This window comes from Lepidochelys kempii, chromosome 11 (assembly GCF_965140265.1).
Source record: "Lepidochelys kempii isolate rLepKem1 chromosome 11, rLepKem1.hap2, whole genome shotgun sequence".
NCBI classification, from domain to species: domain Eukaryota; kingdom Metazoa; phylum Chordata; order Testudines; family Cheloniidae; genus Lepidochelys; species Lepidochelys kempii.
Window position 1 is genome coordinate 29,298,986 of NC_133266.1, and position 19,563 is coordinate 29,318,548.

The 19,563-nt window shown below is 42.2% G+C and overlaps 1 protein-coding gene across 14 annotated transcripts in view; it reads left to right on the plus strand.

Moving 5' to 3' along the window:
• The window catches only part of GALNT13 (polypeptide N-acetylgalactosaminyltransferase 13), a 504,126-nt gene that overhangs the window by 260,242 nt on the left and 224,321 nt on the right, over positions 1-19,563 (plus strand). For all 14 annotated transcript variants that reach the window (XR_012154256.1, XR_012154250.1, XR_012154254.1 and 11 more), the window contains one exon: positions 10,354-10,493. Coding sequence is in view for 7 of the 14 variants with exons in the window: in XM_073305505.1 (XP_073161606.1) it covers positions 10,354-10,493 (140 nt within the window). In the remaining 7 variants the exon portion in view is untranslated. The remainder of the gene's footprint in view (positions 1-10,353; positions 10,494-19,563) is intronic.

The following is a 19,563-nucleotide window of genomic DNA, read 5'->3' on the forward strand; positions in this document are numbered from 1 at the left end:
TAGCATATTTTATGGTTTCCATCCTGACTTGACCCCAATGCTTCCCTCTATGGAGGCCTATATATAGGATCAATGTATAGCCCTTATTCTGCAGTACTCTGCAGGGGGAGAGGTCACCCTGATGGGCCATTCTGAGGTAGCTTCCCTCACAGCCACACTTCAGGTGTGGAGGGTGTTACCCCAGCTTTCCACAGAGAGGTGAATTTAGCTTTGGTGATTGCACCATTGCTAGTTAGGGGCCAAACATATTTTCACAAAAATGCTCTAGGTTGTTTTAGTTTTGACACGTTCAAAAACTGTCCCTCCTTTTTCTTTAATATTCCCCCCAAATGATCAAAAATACTCTCCAAAACACTTATCAAAATGGTTATTGAATTTTTTTGTTTCACAAAAAACAGTTTTAGTAAACAAATTTTCTTGATAATATTCTCAATAATGCTTTTAATAAAAAAGAAAATGGAAAACAACATATAAGGAGTGAAAGCACATTTTTTCATGGCATGAAATATATTGACAATATTTTGTGCAACTTTTGATTTTGAAATAAAGGGTATTTTTCAATGAAAGAACTTTTCATGGAAAAATTTCAACCAGGCCTACTATTTAGTTGCTCTAAACCAGGGGTGTTCAACCTCAGTCTGAGAATGAGCCAGAATTTACCAGTGTACATTGCCAAAGAGCCACAATAATACATCAGCATCCCACCATCAGCTCCCCCACCCATCGGCCTCACCCTCCCTCCCTCCCTCCCTCCCCACACCTTCCATGCAGGAGGCTCTGGGAGGGAGAGGGAGGGACGAAGGCACGGCAGGCTGAGGGGAGGGCGCGGGAAGGGGTGGAGTGGGGGCAGGGCCTGTGGCAGAGCCAGGGGTTGAGCAGTGAGCATCCTCCCCCCCAGCACATTGGAAAGTTGCTACCTGTAGCTCCAGCCCAGGAGTTGGTGCCTATACAAGGAGCTGCATGTTAACTTCTGAAGAGCCACATGTGGCTCTGGAGCCACAGATTGGCCACCCCTGCTCTAAACATTATCTTTGTACTTCTACTGAGCATGTTCCAGGATTAATTAATTAATTAATGTCTAAATCCTAGTTGTTCAGTAGCTTGTTTTAGCATTTTTTTCCATTCCGATTTAGGCAGTGAATGGATCCCAAGTGTGAATCTTAATACCATGTACCTACAGCTCAGACATTTATAGACTAGAAAGATAGCGAACACATCTTAAAATTAGCTAACATGTTTTAACTAACACAGGTTACAATAAGAAAAGGAGTACTTGTGGCACCTTAGAGACTAACCAATTTATTTGAGCATGAGCTTTCGTGAGCTACAGCTCACTTCATCGGATGCATACTGTGGAAAATACAGAAGATGTTTTTATACACACAGACCATGAAAAAATGGGTGTTTATCACTACAAAAGGTTTTCTCTCCCCCCACCCCACTCTCCTGCTGGTAATAGCTTATCGAAAGTGATCACTCTCCTTACAATGTGTATGATAATCAAGGTGGGCCATTTCCAGCACAAATCCAGGTTTTCTCCCCACCCCCCACCCCACTGTCCTGTTGGTAATAGCTTATTGAAAGTGATCGCTCTCCTTACAATGTGTATGATAATCAAGGTGGGCCATTTCCAGCACAAATCCAGAGTTTAACAAGAACGTCTGAGGAATGGTGGGGGGAGGAATAAACAAGGGGAAATAGGTTACTTTTTATAATGAATCAACCATTCCCAGTCTCTATTCAAGCCTAAGTTAATTGTATCCAATTTGCAAATTAATTCCAATTCAGCAGTCCCTCATTGGAGTCTGTTTTCGAAGTTTTTTTGTTGAAGGATAGTCACTTTGAGATCAGAAATCGAGTGACCAGAGAGATTGAAGTGTTCTCCGACTGGTTTATGAATGTTATAATTCTTGACATCTGATTTGTGTCCATTTATTCTTTTATGTAGAGATTGTCCAGTTTGACCAACGTACATGGCAGAGGGGCATTGCTGGCACACGATGGCATATATCGCATTGGTAGATGTGCAGGTGAACGAGCCTCTGATAGTGTGGCTGATGTTATTAGGCCCTGTGATGGTGTCCCCTGAATAGATGTGTGGGCACAGTTGGCAACGGGCTTTGTTGCAAGGATAGGTTCCTGGGTTAGTGGTTCTGTTGTGTGGTATGTGGTTGTTGGTGAGTATTGCTTCAGGTTGCGGGGCTGTCTGTAGGCAAGGACTGGCCTGTCTCCCAAGATTTGTGAGAGTGTTGGGTCATCCTTTAAGATAGGTTGTAGATCCTTAATAATGCGTTGGAGGGGTTTTAGTTGGGGGCTGAAGGTGACGGCTAGTGGCGTTCTGTTATTTTCTTTGTTAGGCCTGTCCTGTAGTAGGTGACTTCTGGGAACTCTTCTGGCTCTATCAATCTGTTTCTTCACTTCTGCAGGTGGGTATTGTAGTTATAAGAATGCTTGATAGAGATCTTGTAGGTGTTTGTCTCTGTCTGAGGGATTGGAGCAAATGCGGTTGTATCGTAGAGCTTGGCTGTAGACAATGGATCGTGTGGTGTGGTCAGGGTGAAAGCTGGAGGCATGTAGGTAGGAATAGCAGTCAGTAGGTTTCCGGTATAGGTTGGTGTTTATGTGACCATCGTTTATTAGTACTGTACTGTCCAGGAAGTGGATCTCTTGTGTGGACTGGACCAGGCTGAGGTTGATGGTGGGATGGAAATTGTTGAAATCATGTTGGAATTCCTCAAGGACTTCTTTTCAATGGGTCCAGATGATGAAGATGTCATCAATATAGCACAAGTAGAGTAGGGGCATTAGGGGACAAGAGCTGAGGAAGCGTTGTTCTAAGTCAGCCATAAAAATGTTGTCCTACTGTGGGGCCATGCGGGTACCCATAGCAGTGCCACTGATTTGAAGGTATACGTTGTCCCCAAATGTAAAATAGTTATGGGTAAGGACAAAGTCACAAAGTTCAGCCACCAGGTTAGCCGTAACATTATCGGGGATAGTGTTCTTGACGGCTTGTAGTCCATCTTTGTGTGGAATGTTGGTGTAGAGGGCTTCTACATCCATAGTGGCCAGGATGGTGTTATCAGGAAGATTACCGATGGATTGTAGTTTCCTCAGGAAGTCAGTGGTGTCTCGAAGGTAGCTGGGAGTGCTGGTTGCGTAGGGCCTGAGGAGGGAGTCTCCATAGCCAGACAATCCTGGTGTCAGGGTGCCAATGCCTGAGATGATGGGGCGCCCAGGATTTCCAGGTTTATGGATCTTGGGTAGTAGATAGAATATCCCAGGTCGGAGTTCCAGGGGTGTGTCTGTGTGGATTTGATCTTGTGCTTTTTCAGGGAGTTTCTTGAGCAAATGCTGTAGTTTCTTTTGGTAACTCTCAGTGGGATCAGAGGGTAATGGCTGGTAGAAAGTTGTGTTGGAGAGCTGCCGAACAGCCTCTTGTTTATATTCTGACCTATTCATGATGGCAACAGCACCTCCTTTGTCAGCCTTTTTGATTATGATGTCAGAGTTGTTTCTGAGGCTGTGGATGGCAGTGATGTGCACAGCTGAGGTTGTGGGGCAAGTGATGCTGCTTTTCCACAATTTCAGCCCGTGCACGTCAGTGGAAGCACTCTATGTAGAAGTCCACTCTGCTGTCTCGACCTTCAGGAGGAGTCCACCTAGAATCCTTCTTTTTGTAGTGTTGGTAGGGAAGTCTCTGTGGATTAGTATGTTGTTCAGAGGTGTGTTGGAAATATCAAATCTGCATTTTCCAACAAAAAAACATTTTCTAGACATCTCACTACCCCATGGTATCTAGAGAGAGGAGGAAATTCAGACAAGGACAAAAAAAATTGAGCTAAACAAGTATAACTTGACTAGATGAGGACTCAAGTGATTATAGTGACTATTAGTATTTGAAGGCTGCAAACACCAAAGAATTGATTGTTGGGGTAGTCCAAGGGGTTCTGACTGAGAGTAAGATGATGAATCAAACGTTTGGTAACACTGCGTGTAATTAAACAGACAAATAGTTTTTCAAGAGGTACAGTGGAAGCCCAGTCACTAGTAGCTGTCATCTAAAATTAGATAGACAAGGCGGCTGATATAATATCTTTTATTGGACCAACTTCTGTTAGCGAGAGAGAGAAGCTTTTCAAGCTACACAAGCTTTCGAGCCACAAGCTTCTTATTTTTCTTCGTCCAATAAAAATATTACCTCACGCTCCTTGTCTCTCTAATATCCTGGGACCGACACAGCTATAACTATACTGCATATAAAATTAGAGTAGACTCAAGAATATAGGCACGCACTTCTTCAGCATGAGCTTTAGTCAGTCATTGGGTTTTTTTGTTTTTAATTCCAGGTCTTAAAATAACTCAAATTAGATGGTGTCATTGGAATGGCCTGCATGCTTCTTCCCATTATTTCAATGCACCTTGACTGGCCCATTCTTTCCCTGAGGCCTAGAAGTGTGCCAGCAGAACTGGCAATGCTTGTCATTAGATGACTATTGTGGTCGTCTTTGACAAATTATAGGCAAACCTGCAAAAAAAGTCAACTTGATAAGGAAGTAGAAAATGAAAAGAATGTCAGCTTGTCACATTTCCCTGTGTAAAGGTTAAGATATTGGCTATATAAAGCCTCCCTCCTTTTGGTACTAAAATTATATGCCTGACACACTTCTCTTCTCATCATGACTGGATTTTGTTCTTTTGACTAGCTGTTGAAAAGTTCTAAAGCTGAGCAGTGTGCACATTACCTCATCAGTTGTACCTTATACAGTCTCAGCATATGTTCTGGGTGGGCTTTTCCAAAGCTTCTGGGGTTGATTGACTCTTTCCCCATTGAAGGCAATGGTAGCAAGGTTGGGCCAACACTGTGTGCTTTTACAACTACCACCCTTTGTGGAATATCTGACAGTAGAAAATGTTGAGAGGGGATGAAATATTATATTGCTACTGCCCAGTCAAGGAACAGCATACAACCACAATTACTATCCTAAGACCCATGTTTAGGACTCTTCCATCTTCCCCATTTGTACCCGGGCATATCAAAGGAATGGCACGCTTTGTTTCCAAAAAGAAGTTTCCAATATGTGTTTGCTTAACATCCCCTGCTAGCCAATTAATAGCATACACAGCCCGCTCTTATAGCAAGAGATGTGCAGTTAACTTTTTGAAATCAAATTTCAATCAGAAAACATTTATACTTCCTTTTCCAATTTGTATTGCATAGTTTGTCAATAGTCAGCATCAAATGTGTTTCTTATTGAGATTGACTGATTGTCAGGAAGCTTATTCCGTGAAACATATATGAATGTTACAGTGTGGATTTCTTTCTAGTAACCATGTGAGAACATGTAAAGGCTACAGTAATTGCCAGTCTGCTCTGGGTAGTGTCACTTCTGCAGATGCATTATAGTTAGGAAATTAAATGCAACTGGGCAATACATTGGCAGTTACAATAGCATATACTATTGTACAGCTATTTAAAAATGAAGATTCAGATTGTTGTGTTGCAAACAAAATAATCGGTTCAAGTGGCTAATGCCTCATTTTTCAATGTTAGTCTGCAATGTGGTAAACTAATTGAAATAAAACAGTTAATTTAAATAAGGGAGTAGTAATCACAGGCTGTAGAAACACTTGCAAGCCTTGAAATTCCTTGTTTCTGAAGTCATAACTCAGATTTGGGGCCATATTTTGCTCTCAGATGTGGACTTCTCTCTTAATGTGCATGCTATCAAGGGCAGAAGGCCCATAATATATATTTGTTTGCTTTGACTGCAGACATTTATGTGGTTTCTTCCATGCTGTCTCCTACATATGGAACACCCACCTGTATCTGGTTCACAAGACTACCGCCTTCTCATTCAGATCCTTCCTGTACATGTTCATCTACCATGATATCCAGAAGAAATCAATAGACTAAATATTGCGAAGTTGTGAGATAGTTGGAGACAGTCTATATATTCCTTTAATTTGAATGGGAATCTACTAGTAGGATGTAGCCAGCCACCATCTGGCCACCTTACTTGTTTGGATTTCCCCCTATCCCTTCATCTGTTTTGTGTTTTGAGTGCATCAGTTCTCAAACTGAGCTGTGGATCCCTTGTTGAAGGTCTGCAGAGTATTGCATGCTCTTGTGCTGCTCACTATAGCTCATTTGAAATGCTTTGAGTTCTTATCTGTTAATGCCCTTACATATAATTAATTACTGACATTGCCAGATGGATGCTATCTCATGGTCGATAGGAAGGAAGGTATCCATGAGGCAGTCTGCCTATTGAGTTGTATCCCACACTGTAAAGAAGTTTGAGAACCTCTGTTTTAGGTCCCAGTCATACAATCTGATCTGCATGGGAGGACCCCTATGGCCATGCACAACCCTCTTGAAGTCAATATAACCACGGTGGCAAAAAAACAAACCTATAGCCATGTATAAGTGACCAGAGATTGTCCCATTCTATTGGACATAGATTTGGCTACATGACCTGTACGTTTGAGTATTCCAACCCATTATCTCTAGGGATGAAGCAGCACACCCTGAAAAGCACCAACTGGTAGAGAATTCAGTAATCCAGTTTAGCAACATGGGTTGCTATGAACACATCTCAGCCAAGCAATGCTCTCTGCACTGGGTTCCTCTTGCATAGAGAGGCCTTTGGAAGGTCTCAGTCCTAACATTTGAAGCCATCCATGGAACTGGCCCTAGGTATCTGAGGGAGTGCTTCTCCCTCCTCAGTTATGACTACTCACACCAGGTAGATTCCATTGGAACCATGAAAGTGTTGACCAGAAGAGCAAGGCTCATTAGTGGACGATAAAGGAGCTAGCCCTGGACTATAGAACTTACTCTCACAACAGATAAGTCGAGAATGAAAACGGGCCTTAGTACTTTCCGAACAAAATGCTAAACTTATTTCTTTAATTTCCAAATATACGTGCAAAAATGAGGTAATTATCACTTTGAACAGCTGTTAAATTTTGACAGTAAATAAAATAACAAATAGAAACATTTATTCATTCAAGTCTGAACCTCACAAAATATCTTATCTTTTTATTCCAAATAAAGGTGAGCCATAAAGTCAGTTAGAACGTTATTTCTCAGATAAGATGAGACAGAGTAGTAGTAATTTTCCACTGTCACATTAGGTATTTTTTATTTCATTCGTTCATGATTAGGCTTTCTCTTTGTATTAACAAATAGGAAAGCTGATGTAATGCAAACTCAGCAAGATTATTTTTGTATAAACTGAAAATTACCATTGGTGTGTATCATTAATATGATCAGATAACTGTCAAGAAAATTTTCGTAGCTGTGAAACACACTTTTGTTAATGAACTCAAAAGATAAAAAATTAGATGGCTAATATATTGTCAGAGTTCATTTTTCTGGGTTTATACAGATTGTCTTCATTTTAAGAAATTATCCAAAACTTTTTTTGAACAACTAAACTCTTTTAAGCCAGAGCTCTATTACAAATATTTTCCACTGCAGCCTCCAGACATCTCTATCCTTAGTAAAACCTGATCTAGACTGTGACTGAGAGGCAAATGTATCTTGTAGTGGATTATAACCTTTATTTATCTTCTGCTAATTACCCCCAGACCGAGGACCCATTCTCTTTTTCCAAATGCAAAGAGACTTGCCTGTCAACCGCATCTCCTTGTGCTTTATCAAGTTTGGAACTAAAGCTTCTGCACAGAAAGGCACCCTACATAGTTTTTGACAAGTAGAAAGGTAGTTTGTGCATGATTACAGCATATTTTTGGCAGCCATTTTTTCTCATTAACTGCTAGAAATAGAGAGCTATGCTTTATACCATTTGAAAGCTGAGGTTACAAGCTTTTGTATGGTCTACACCACTGATTCTGTGTTTAATAGCTCTCAAGATAACCAGTACTAAAGGCATGTCAAAATCAAAGGGGAGAGACAAAGGTAATTAGAATGTTGTGAGTTTAAAATCGATTATCTCATGAAACTCTAAACCTAAAAAAAAAATAGCTATCAACCATTCTAAAGCTGGGAGCCTCAGGAAACAGTATAGCTGTTTAGCAGCAGTGGAACAAATTCTGCTGTCAGTTTCACTGAATAATTACATTGATCTTAGCGTCATAAAAATGCACAGCTAGAAGGGACCTCCAGAAGTCATCTAGTTCATCTCCCAATGCTGAGGCAAGATTAAGTATACCTAGACCATCCCTGACCATTGTCTGTCTAACCAGTCTTAAAACGCCCCAATGACGGGGACTCCACAGCGTCCCTACATAACATGTTCCAGAGATTACCTGTCCTTACAAAGAGAGAGGTTTTTTTTCCTAATATCTACCCAGATCTCCCTTACTGCCAACTAAGCCAATTACTACCACTTCTACCCTCTGTGGACATAGAGGCCAATTGATCACAATCCTCTTTATAAGAACTTTTTACGTATTGGAAGTCTGTATCAGGTTCCCCCTCAGCCTTTTGTTCTCTAGACTAAATATGAATTTTTTTTTGGCCTTTCCTCACAGGTCATGTCTTCTAAACCTCTTATTTTTGTTGCTGTCCTCTGTACTCTGTTTGTCCACATCTTTCTTAAACTATACCACCCAAAACTGGACACAGATCTCTGGCTGAGGTATCACCAGTGCCAAATAGAATGGAACAATTGTCTCCCGCCTCTTGCATATGACACTCCTGTTAATACTACCCTATATTGACATTTGCCTTTTTTGCAATAGCATTACATTATTGGCTCATATTCAATTTGTGATCCATTATAACCTCTAGATGTTTCTCTGCAGTACTGCTGCCTAGCCTGTTATTTCCCATTTTGTGTTTGTGCATTTGATTTTTTTCCTTCCTAAGTGTAGTACATTGCACTTGTCTTTATTGAATTTCATCTTATTGATTTCTTATTATCCTGTAGTAAATGAATCAATTGAATTACTTTGGATTTACATAGATGTAACAGAGAGAAGAAATTGGGACCTGTATATTTTCCAGAGAACCTGTCAGTATATTGGTCCGTTCTTTTCTTTCCAGAGAAGTCCTTTAGAAACAGTCAAACACAAAGGGAGAGGGGAGAATGAATAATAACAACCAGATTTAGATTGCAAACATAAAAGTGTAAAATTTAAGAAGTAGGAATGTTAATTTATCCCACAACCATTGAAATCACTTTCTTGTGTTATAACTTCTGTGAATGACAATAGCAATGTCAAATCCTATAACCAGAAAAATGGAAATAAGATGCAAATTAGATTGCTGAGAACATGACTTTCTGAGCATATATTGACTGTAAGCAGAAAGAAAGATCATAGAGTAGAAAAGCAGATTGTATAGTGATTGTGTTTATTTTAATGAACAGATATTAGCACTTGACTGTGCCTTTAGGCTCATCCGTGAGTAAGGGGCAATGTGTACACTGCACCATGCCACAGTAGCACCAGAAGGCATTGTGCCTCTGGGACACCTCTTTAAGGCACAATCTCCTCCTTGTTTCTCTTGTTCCAAGGGGTAGTAATTTGCTGTTGGTTTATAACAAGAGCAAATTATGAGACTGTCTGCACCAGCTTGTGCTGGTTGTTATGTTGCAGGTGTGGAGCATTAGTTCTCAGTGCATGCACCCATAGAGTAGCGGAAAAGAAAGGCAGGATTTTCTCCCATAGAAATAACAAAATTGATTGAAAAAAGCAGCACTGTTACTTCCATACTTGTAATAAGACAGTGGGTTCTTTATGACAGTTGGTCAACTTTTTAAAGACAATGAACTAATTTTTGAGGGTTTGATAAAATAATCCATCTTCCTTTCAAGTTATTTTTCTCAAAACAATTAGTTAAATTTTAAAACCCCAGCAAGATGCCTTTTAAATCTGTACTTAAAAATTAGATGGCTATTTTTTTCTTTCTTTCTTAGAAAATCAAAGCACATAGAACCACTGGTAAACTAAAGCAAAAGAAAACCGTAGCACTTAAAATAATCTGCATTGAAATCTTTTATATAAAATGAAGCTGGATAAATTGATATTGATTTCAGTCATTTAGGTTAGTTCAAATTTAATTTTGATTCTGAGATAGTAAATTAATAATATTTCATGCCATATGTAATTAACTATCCAACATGGGAACCAAGACATTTGTATGGCTATATTTTTCCATATTAGCAAATTATAAATAGAACAAATATTGTTTTTATTAGCCCTTCATTTCCTAAAGTGGATGGCAGCAAAAATATCAGTGTTGTAACAGCTGCTACATACAATTGTATCTTGTCGATCTATAATTATAAGAATTAGAAAATGATAAAATGATCAGTGACATTTTTGTGTGGCTGTATAGAATACTATACATTGATTATGTATTTCTCTGAAAAATTCCAGGTGTTGTCAAAGTGGATTATGGTGATGTGTCAGTCAGAAAAGCACTAAGAGAAAATCTGAAGTGTAAACCCTTTTCATGGTACCTAGAAAACATCTATCCAGACTCCCAGATTCCAAGACGCTATTATTCACTTGGTGAGGTATGAATTATTTCTTTTGGTTAAGTTAAAATACATTGTGAATATGGGGGCATTGCTAAATAGCTAGAATTTCTGTAGCATTCTCAATTAAATGCTTTGAAATGTTCCCCACACCCGATCTTTTTATTTTAAACATTCTGCTGCTTTTCTTTTGCATGCTTCATAAGGGGATGCCTCTTCATAAATGTTCAGACCTAAAGGTTTATATTTTTAACTGCATGGCATGTTGGAAAAATAATGCTTGTGACTAATACTTTTAAAATGAAAATAATGTGCATTAGTTGGAGAAAATGCTTTCCAGTAGCATTTATGTGGTAATATAAGTGAGGTCATTTTTGACGAATCGGTTTATTCGTTTATGCCCTGTCATCTGGTGGTGTAGTTTACAGGTGAGTATCACAAACATTCCTAACAAACAGCAGATTTTAATGCAACAAAATGCAGAGACCTCTTTAAATGTCAGATAATTTACTATTTGAAATATTATTTTATGTTTTATCTGAGCTGACTTTTAAAAGCTCTAAATACTTGTGCAAAAAGATAACTACTGGTAGAACAGCAATCAAAAGGGTTTGTGTTTTTCTTACATTCAGCAAAGTAACCTCAACATTGTAAGAATTGGGAATTGCTATGCAAAGTAAAATCCACAGTAAGCTTTTTAGTCTAACTACTTAAAAAGTAAGTCAAACATGGTGTTAGAAAGAACGTACTTAATAAGCATGAAATAATAGAGTTTTGGAAGAGAATGTCGGAATGGTAAACCTGGGTATGTGAAAATTATAAAATAGTCATTAAAAACACCATATTTTCATCAATATGGCCTCAGTTTCTATGGAAACGGGAACAAAAACTCTGGCAGCATCTGTGAACTAAAACTCTTGCTTGTCAATTTCAGCTGCTGGCTGCCTGCTGAGCAGCAAAGGTGGATTTTTGCACCTATAGATAATAATACTGGAAATCTGAAAAAAGCAGAAGTGAGAGAGACACAGGACAGTATATGTCTATTACTTAATGGGGAAGGAGAGAAAATAATGGATGAAACAGACAAAGCTGATGTGTTGAATGCCTTTTTGGTTTAAAAAAAAAGTAAGAAAAGGAGGACTTGTGGCACCTTACAGACTAACAAATTTATTCGAGCATAAGCTTTCGTGAGCTACAGCTCACTTCATTGGATGCATTCAGTGGAAAATACAGTGGGGAGATTATATACACAGAGAACATGAAACAATGGGTGTTACCATACACACTGTAATGAGAATGATCAGGTAAGGTGAGCTATTACGAGCAGGAGGCGGGGAGGAACCTTTTGTAGTGATAATCAAGGTGGGCCATTTCCAGCACCTAACAAGAACATCTGAGAAACGGGGAGGGGGGGAGATAAACATGGGGAAATAGTTTTACTTTGTGTAATGACCCATCTACTCCCAGTCTTTATTCAAGCCTAAGTTAATTGTATCCAGTTTGCAAATTAATTCCAATTCAGCAGTCTCTCCTTGGAGTCTGTTTTTGAAGTTTTTTTGTTGAAGAATTGCTACTTTTAGGTCTGTAATCGAGTGACCAAAGAGATTGAAGTGTTCTCCAACTTGTTTTTGAATGTTATAATTCTTGACGTCTGATTTGTGTCCATTTATTCTTTTACGTAGAGACTGTCCAGTTTGGCCAATATACATGGCAGAGGGGCATTGCTGGCACAAGATAGCATATATCACATTGGTAGATGTGCAGGTGAACAAGCCTGTGATAGTGTGGCTGATGTGATTAGTCGCTACGATGGTGTCCCCTGAATAGATATGTGGACACGGTTGGCAACGGGCTTTGTTGCAAGGATAGGTTCCTGGGTTAGTGGTTCTGTTGTGTGGTTGCTGGTGAGTATTTGCTTCAGGTTGGGGGGCTGTCTATAAGCAAGGACTGGCCTGTCTCCCAAGATCTGTGAGACTGATGGGTCGTCCTTCAGGATAGGTTGTAGATCCTTGATGATGCATTGGAGAGGTTTTAGTCAGGGGCTGAAGGTGACGGCTAGTGGCGTTCTGTTATTTTCTTTGTTGGGCCTGTCCTGTAGTAGGTAACTTCTGGGTCCTCTTCTGGCTCTGTCCATCCGTTTCTTCACTTCTGCAGGTGGGTATTGTAGTTGTAAGGATGCTTGATAGAGATCTTGTAGGTGTTTGTCTCTATCTGAGGGGTTGGAGCAAATGCGGTTGTATCGTAGAGCTTGGCTGTAGACCATGGATCGTGTGGTGTGGTCTGGATGAAAGCTGGAGGCATGTAGGTAGGCATAGCGGTCAGTAGGTTTCCGGTATAGGATAGTGTTTATGTGACTATCCTGGAAGTGGATCTCTTGTCTGGACTGGTAAAGTAAAACCCTCCTCCCCCCGGCTGTTCCTCAGACGTTCTTGTCAACTGCTGGAAATGGCCTCACCTTATTAGCACCGTAGTGTCCACTTTTCCCCCACCCCCCGCTCTCCTGCTGGTAATAGCTCACCTTACCTGATCACTCTTGTTATAGTGTGTATGGTAACACCCATTGTTTCATGTTCTCTGTGTATATAAATCTCCCCACTGTATTTTCCACAGAATGCATCCAATGAAGTGAGCTGTAGCTCACGAAAGCTTATGCTCAAATAAATTTGTTAGTCTCTAAGGTGCCACAAGTACTCCTTTTCTTTTTGCGGCTGTGTCATAAATATAAAGGGAAAATTCCTCCTGGCCAGAGGAAAAACCCTTTCACCGGTAAAGGGTTAAGAAGCTAGGATAACCTCGCTGGCACCAGACCAAAAGGACCAATGAGGAGAGAAGATACTTTCAAAGCTGGAGGGGGGCGGGGAGAAACAAAGGCTCTTTCTATCTGTGTGATGCTTTTCCCGGTAACAGAAAAGGAATGCAGTCTTAGAACTTAGTAAGTGATCTAGCTAGATATGCGTTAGATTCTGTTTTGTTTAGATGGCTGATAAAATAAGCTGTGCTAAATGGAATGTATATTCCTGTTTTTGTGTCTTTTTGTAACTTAAGGTTTTGCCTAGAGGGATTCTCTGTTTTGAATCTGATTACCCTGTAAGGTATTTACCACCCTGATTTTACAGAGGTGATTCTTTTGCTTTTTTCTTCAATTAAAATTCTTGTTTTAAGAAGCTGATTGCTTTTTCATTGTTATCCAAGGGTTTGGGTCTGTGTTCACCTATGCAAATTGGTGAAGATTTTTATCAAACCTTCCTCAGGAAAGGGGGTGTAGGGTTTGGGAAGGATTTTTTGGAGGGAAAGACGTTTCCAAGAGGGCTCTTTCCCTGTTATATGTTTGTTAGATGCTTGGTGGTGGCAGCAATAAAGTCCAAGGGCAAAAGGTAAAATAGTTTGTACCTTGGGGAAGTTTTAACCTAAGCTTATAAAAATAAGCTTAGGGTGTTTTCCTGCAGGTCCCCACATCTGTACCCTAGAGTTCAGAGTGGGGAAGGAACCTTGACATGGTGGCAGAGCGGTGGGATTAACTTGAAATCATTTTGATTTTTTGAACCAGAAGCACAGATTTTAAAAGGATTTTTTTTTCCCTTTGGGCTGCTGGAAAGCAGGTTTTGAGCTGAAAGCAGTTAGTTTTCTTTTTGTCTCTGATTGGGGGCCAGAGCAGAGACAAAAGGGAATTGTCTTTGGTGAGCTGGAGTTCTCTCTACCTAAGGGCAGGGTAGTTAACCTCCTGCAGGGAAATTCACAAGTCTTCACAGACTTGAAGTGTTGTTTTTTTTTTTTTAACCTAAGAGCAACTAGAGGGGTTTTCCGTCTATTTGCCTGGAGACAAAGGTGTTAAGTTTTTGGGGGTTTTTTGGGTTTTTTTTGTTTTTTTTTAAGGATTTTTCTGTAGGCTGACAATCACTATCAGAGAACATAGGTATCCGGTTACAGCAGAGCAAAATTTTACAAGCCAAGTTTTTTGTTTGTTTTATTTCTAACTTTAGGGTGTAAAGTTAGTTAAAAACAGAGAGGCAAACATGACAGAAACCAAGACATAACACAAATTGGAGTTAACCAGACTGGAGGCAGTGAAAGAGGCAGAAAAAGCCCTAGAAGCTGCCCACAGGAGAGCTATGAAGGCAAAGGACAAAGAAATGGAGGCAGCGAAAGAGGCAGAAAAAAACCAAGAGAGCTATGGAGGTAGAAAAGAACCAAGAGGCTGCCCACAGGAGAGCAATGGAGGCAAGGGACAAAGAACTGGAAGAGAAGGAAAAAGAGAGGAAGCATGCACTGGAGATGGAGATGGAGAAGGCAAAGGCTCAGCAGAATATACCAACAAACCCTAGCAATCCTTCTTCAGGTACCACTTCCCATCCCAGAAAATTCCCCACCTACAAGGCAGGCGATGATACCGAGGCCTTCTTAGAAAACTTCAAAAGGGCCTGCCTTGGGTACAGCATCTCTACAGACCAATACATGGTAGAGCTGCAGACGCAGCTCGGTGGACCCTTAGCTGAGGTGGCGGCTGAAATGCCTAAGGACCACATGAACCAGTATGAACTGTTTAAAACCAAGGCGAGAATCAGAATGGGGCTAACACCCGAGCATTCCAGTCTGCAGTTCAGAGCCCTAAGGTGGAAACCAGACGTGTCATTTACCCGACATGCCTACCACATTGGGATGCCTGGATATCGGGAGCAAGTGTTAAATCTCCAGTAGATTTGCCCTTCCTAATGCAAATGGAGCAGTTCTTAGAGGGTGTTCCTGAGGAAATAGAAAGATACATCCTAGATGGGAAGTCCAAAACTGTAATCGAGGTGGGGGAGATTGGAGCCAAATGGGTGGAGGTGGCAGAAAAGAAAAAAACTGGTTGCAGTTGGAGCGGATACCAGAAGGGACAACCTTAGACCACACCCTACTACCGGGGCAGCCCAAGGCCCCAACTACCCCCCAAGGAACCCTCCAGCCACCTTATCGTCCCGCCACACCATTCTCCAGAAAACCACCTCGCCCCAGTGACCCGTCAGCTGGACAGTGTTTTAAATGTAACGAGCTGGGGCATGTAAAGGCCAACTGCCCCAAGAACCCCAACAGATTACAGTTCATTGCACTGAAATCACACCAGAGGTCCTCAGGCCCAGATACCTCCCAGATAGCCTCGGAGCGGAGGGAAACTGTGAGTGTGGGCGGGAAGAAGGTCACCGCGTGGAGGGTCATTGGAGCACAGGTGTCAGCTATCCATGCTTCCATTTAATTAACCCAGAGATCCAAGTGACGATTCAACCCTTCAAGTCCAACTCTTTCAATTTGCCGACAGCCAAGTTGCCTGTCCAGTACAAGGGCTGGTCAGGAACGTGGACTTTTGCAGTCTATGATGATTATCCCATCCCCATGCTGTTGGGGGAAGACTTGGCCAATCATGTGAAGCTAGCCAAGAGGGTGGGAATGTCATCCGCAGCCAGGCTAAACAAGCCGTCACGCCTAGGTCTGTTCCGGAAACTTCTACCAGGACCTGGTCAGAGGTGGACCCGGACCCCAAGCCAATGTCTGCAACAGCAGTAGTGGATCCAGTCCCAGAGACCCAGAAGGAACAAGTCCCGGAACCGGAACCGGTGGAACAACCAGCACCAGACCCATTGCCAGCACTGAATCCAGTACTTGCAACCCCAACACCAGAGGGCCCCACCAAACCTGAACCGGCAGCAGCCGATAATCCTACACAAGAGGCTCAGCCGGAGCCTGAACCCCAACATAGTGCACCAGCAGAGAGCGATTCACAGTCAGCGGAAGCAGCCCCATCCCTACATCGCTTCCAGAGGGACCAAGCCTAGGTCCACAATCCAATGAGGAACTGAAGTCTCCAGCATCAAGGGAACAGTTCCAGATCGAACAGGAAGCAGATGAAAGCCTCCAGAGAGCTTGGATGGCAGCACGGAGCAACCCACCGCCTCTCAGCTCTTCTAATCGATCCAGGTTTTTTGTAGAAAGAGGACTTTTATACAAGGAAACTTTCTGGTGGACATCAGGAAGACTGGCATCCTCAGAGACAGTTGGTAGTTCCAACTAAGTACCAGCTCAAGCTCTTGAGCTTAGCCCATGATCACCCTAGTGGCCATGCTGGGGTGAACAGGACCAAAGACCGTTTGGGGGGGTCATTCCCCTGGGAGGGAATGGGCAAGGATGTTTCTACCTATGTCCAGTCTTGTGAGGTATGCCAAAGAGTGGGAAAACCCCAAGACCAGGTCAAAGCCCCTCTCCAGCCACTCCCCATCATTGAAGTTCCATTTCAGCGAGTAGCTGTAGATATTCTGAGTCCTTTTCCGAAAAAGACACACAGAGGAAAGCAGTACATACTGACTTTCATGGATTTTGCCACCTGATGGCCAGAAGCAGTAGCTCTGAGCAACACCAGGGCTAAAAGTGTGTGCCAGGCATTAGCAGGCATTTTTGCCAGGGTAGGTTGGCCCTCCGACATCCTCACAGATGCAGGGACTAATTTCCTGGCAGGAACTATGGAAAGCCTTTGGGAAGCTCATGGGGTAAATCACTTGGTTGCCACTCCTTACCACCATCAAACAAATGGCATGGTGGAGAAATTTAATGGGACTTTGGGGGCCATGATACGTAAATTCATAAATGAGCACTCCAATGATTGGGACCTAGTGTTGCAGCAGCTGCTCTTTGCCTAGTGTTGCAGCAGTTGCTCTTTGCCTACAGAGCTGTACCACATCCCAGTTCAGGGTTTTCACCATTTGAACTCGTATATGGCCGCGAGGTTAAGGGGCCATTACAGTTGGTGAAGCAGCAATGGGAGGGATTTACACCTTCTCCAGGAACTAACATTCTGGACTTTGTAACCAACCTACAAAACACCCTCCGAACCTCTTTAGCCCTTGCTAGAGAAAACTTACAGGATGCTCAAAAGGAGCAAAAAGCCTGGTATGATAAACATGTCAGAGAGCGTTCCTTCAAAGTAAGGGACCAGGTCATGGTCTTAAAGGCGCTCCAGGCCCATAAAATGGAATTGTCGTGGGAAGGGCTATTCATGGTCCAGGAGCACCTGGGAGCTGTTAATTATCTCATAGCATTCCCCACCTCAAACCAAAAGCCTAAGGTGTACCATATTAATTCTCTAAAGCCCTTTTATTCCAGAGAATTAAAGGTTTGTCAGTTTACAGCCCAGGGAAAGGATGACGCTGAGTGGCCTGAAGGTGTCTACTACGAAGGGAAAAGTGCTGGTGGCATGGAAGAGTTGAACCTCTCCATGACCCTTGGGCATACACAGTGACAGCAGATCAAGGAGTTGTGCACTAGCTACGCGCCGACGTTCTCAGCCACCCCAGGACTGACTCAACGGGCATACCACTCCATTGACACAGGTAATGCTCACCCAACTAAAGTCCAACCTTACCGGGTGTCTCCTCAAGCTAAAACTGCTATAGAAGGGGAGATCCAGGATATGTTACAGCTGGGTGTAATCTGCCCCTCTGGCAGTGCATGGGCATCTCCAGTGGTTCTAGTTCCCAAACCAGATGGGGAGATACATTTTTGCGTGGACTACCATAAGCTAAATGCTGTAACTCGCCCAGACAACTATCCAATGCCACACACAGATGAACTATTAGAGAAACTGGGACGGGCCCAGTTCATCTCTACCTTGGACTTAACCAAGGGGTACTGGCAGGTACCGCTAGATGAATCCGCCAAGGAAAGGTCAGCCTTCACCACACATCTCGGGCTGTATGAATTTAATGTACTCCCTTTCGGGCTGCGAAATGCCCCTGCCACTTTCCAAAGACTTGTAGATGGTCTCCTAGTGGGATTAGGAGAATATGCAGTCACCTACCTTGACGATGTAGCCATATTTTTGGATTCCTGGGCAGAACACCTGGAACATCTACAAAAAGTCCTTGAGCGCATAAGGGAGGCAGGACTAACTGTTAAGGCTAAGAAGTGTCAAATAGGCCTAAACAGAGTGACTTACCTTGGACACCAGGTGGGTCAAGGAACTCTCAGCCCCCTACAAGCCAAAGTGGATGCTATCCAAAAGTGGTCTGTCCCAAAGTCAGAGAAACAGGTTCAATCATTCTTAGGCGTGGCTGGTTATTACAGGCGATTTGTATCTCAATACAGCCAAATCGCCGCCCCACTGACAGACCTAACCAAAAAGAAACAGCCAAATGCTGTTCAGTGGACCGAAGAGTGTCAGAAGACCCTTAACCAGCTTAAATTGACACTCATGTCTGACCCTGTACTAAGGGCCCCAGACTTTGACAAACCGTTCCTAGTAACCACAGATGCGTCCGAGTGTGGTGTAGGAACAGATTTAATGCAGGAAGGACCAGATCAAGAATTCCACCCTGTAGTGTTTCTCAGCAAGAAGCTGTCTGAGAGGGAAAGCAACTGGTCAGTCAGTGAAAAAGAATGTTACGCCATTGTCTACACTCTGGAAAAACTACACCCATATGTTTGGGGATGGCGTTTCCACCTGCAAACCGACCGTGCTGCGCTACAGTGGCTTTGTACCGCCGCAGGAAGTAACAAAAAACTTATTTGGTGCAGTTTAGCTCTCCAAGATTTTGATTTCGACATCCAACACATCTCAGGAGCTTCTAACAAAGTGGCTGATGCACTCTCCCATGAAAGTTTCCCAGAATCAACTGGTTAAAATCGTCCTTGAGAGGTGGAAAATATTGTTAGTCTTTATATACTTGGTCATATATTTAGAAGTGCATGTGTCTTATTAACTCTGTTTTCTCCTAGAGCTCCAGGAAGAAATCACAGCCAGCGTTTCATCCTATCTGTGATTTGGGGGGTATGTCAAAAATATAAAGGGAACATCCCTTTAACATCCCTCTTGGCCAGAGGAAAAACCCTTTCACCTGTGAAGGGTTAAGAAGCTAGGATAACCGCCCTGGCACCTGACCAAAATGACCAATGAGGAGACAAGATACTTTCAAAGCTGGAGGGTAGGAGAAACAAAGGTTCTCTCTGTCTGTGTAATGCTTTTGCCGGGACCAGAAAAGGAATGGAGTCTTAGTACTTAGTAAGTAATCTAGCTAGATATGCATTAGATTCTGTTTGTTTAAATGGCTGATAAAATAAGCTGTGCTGATTGGAATGTATATTCCTG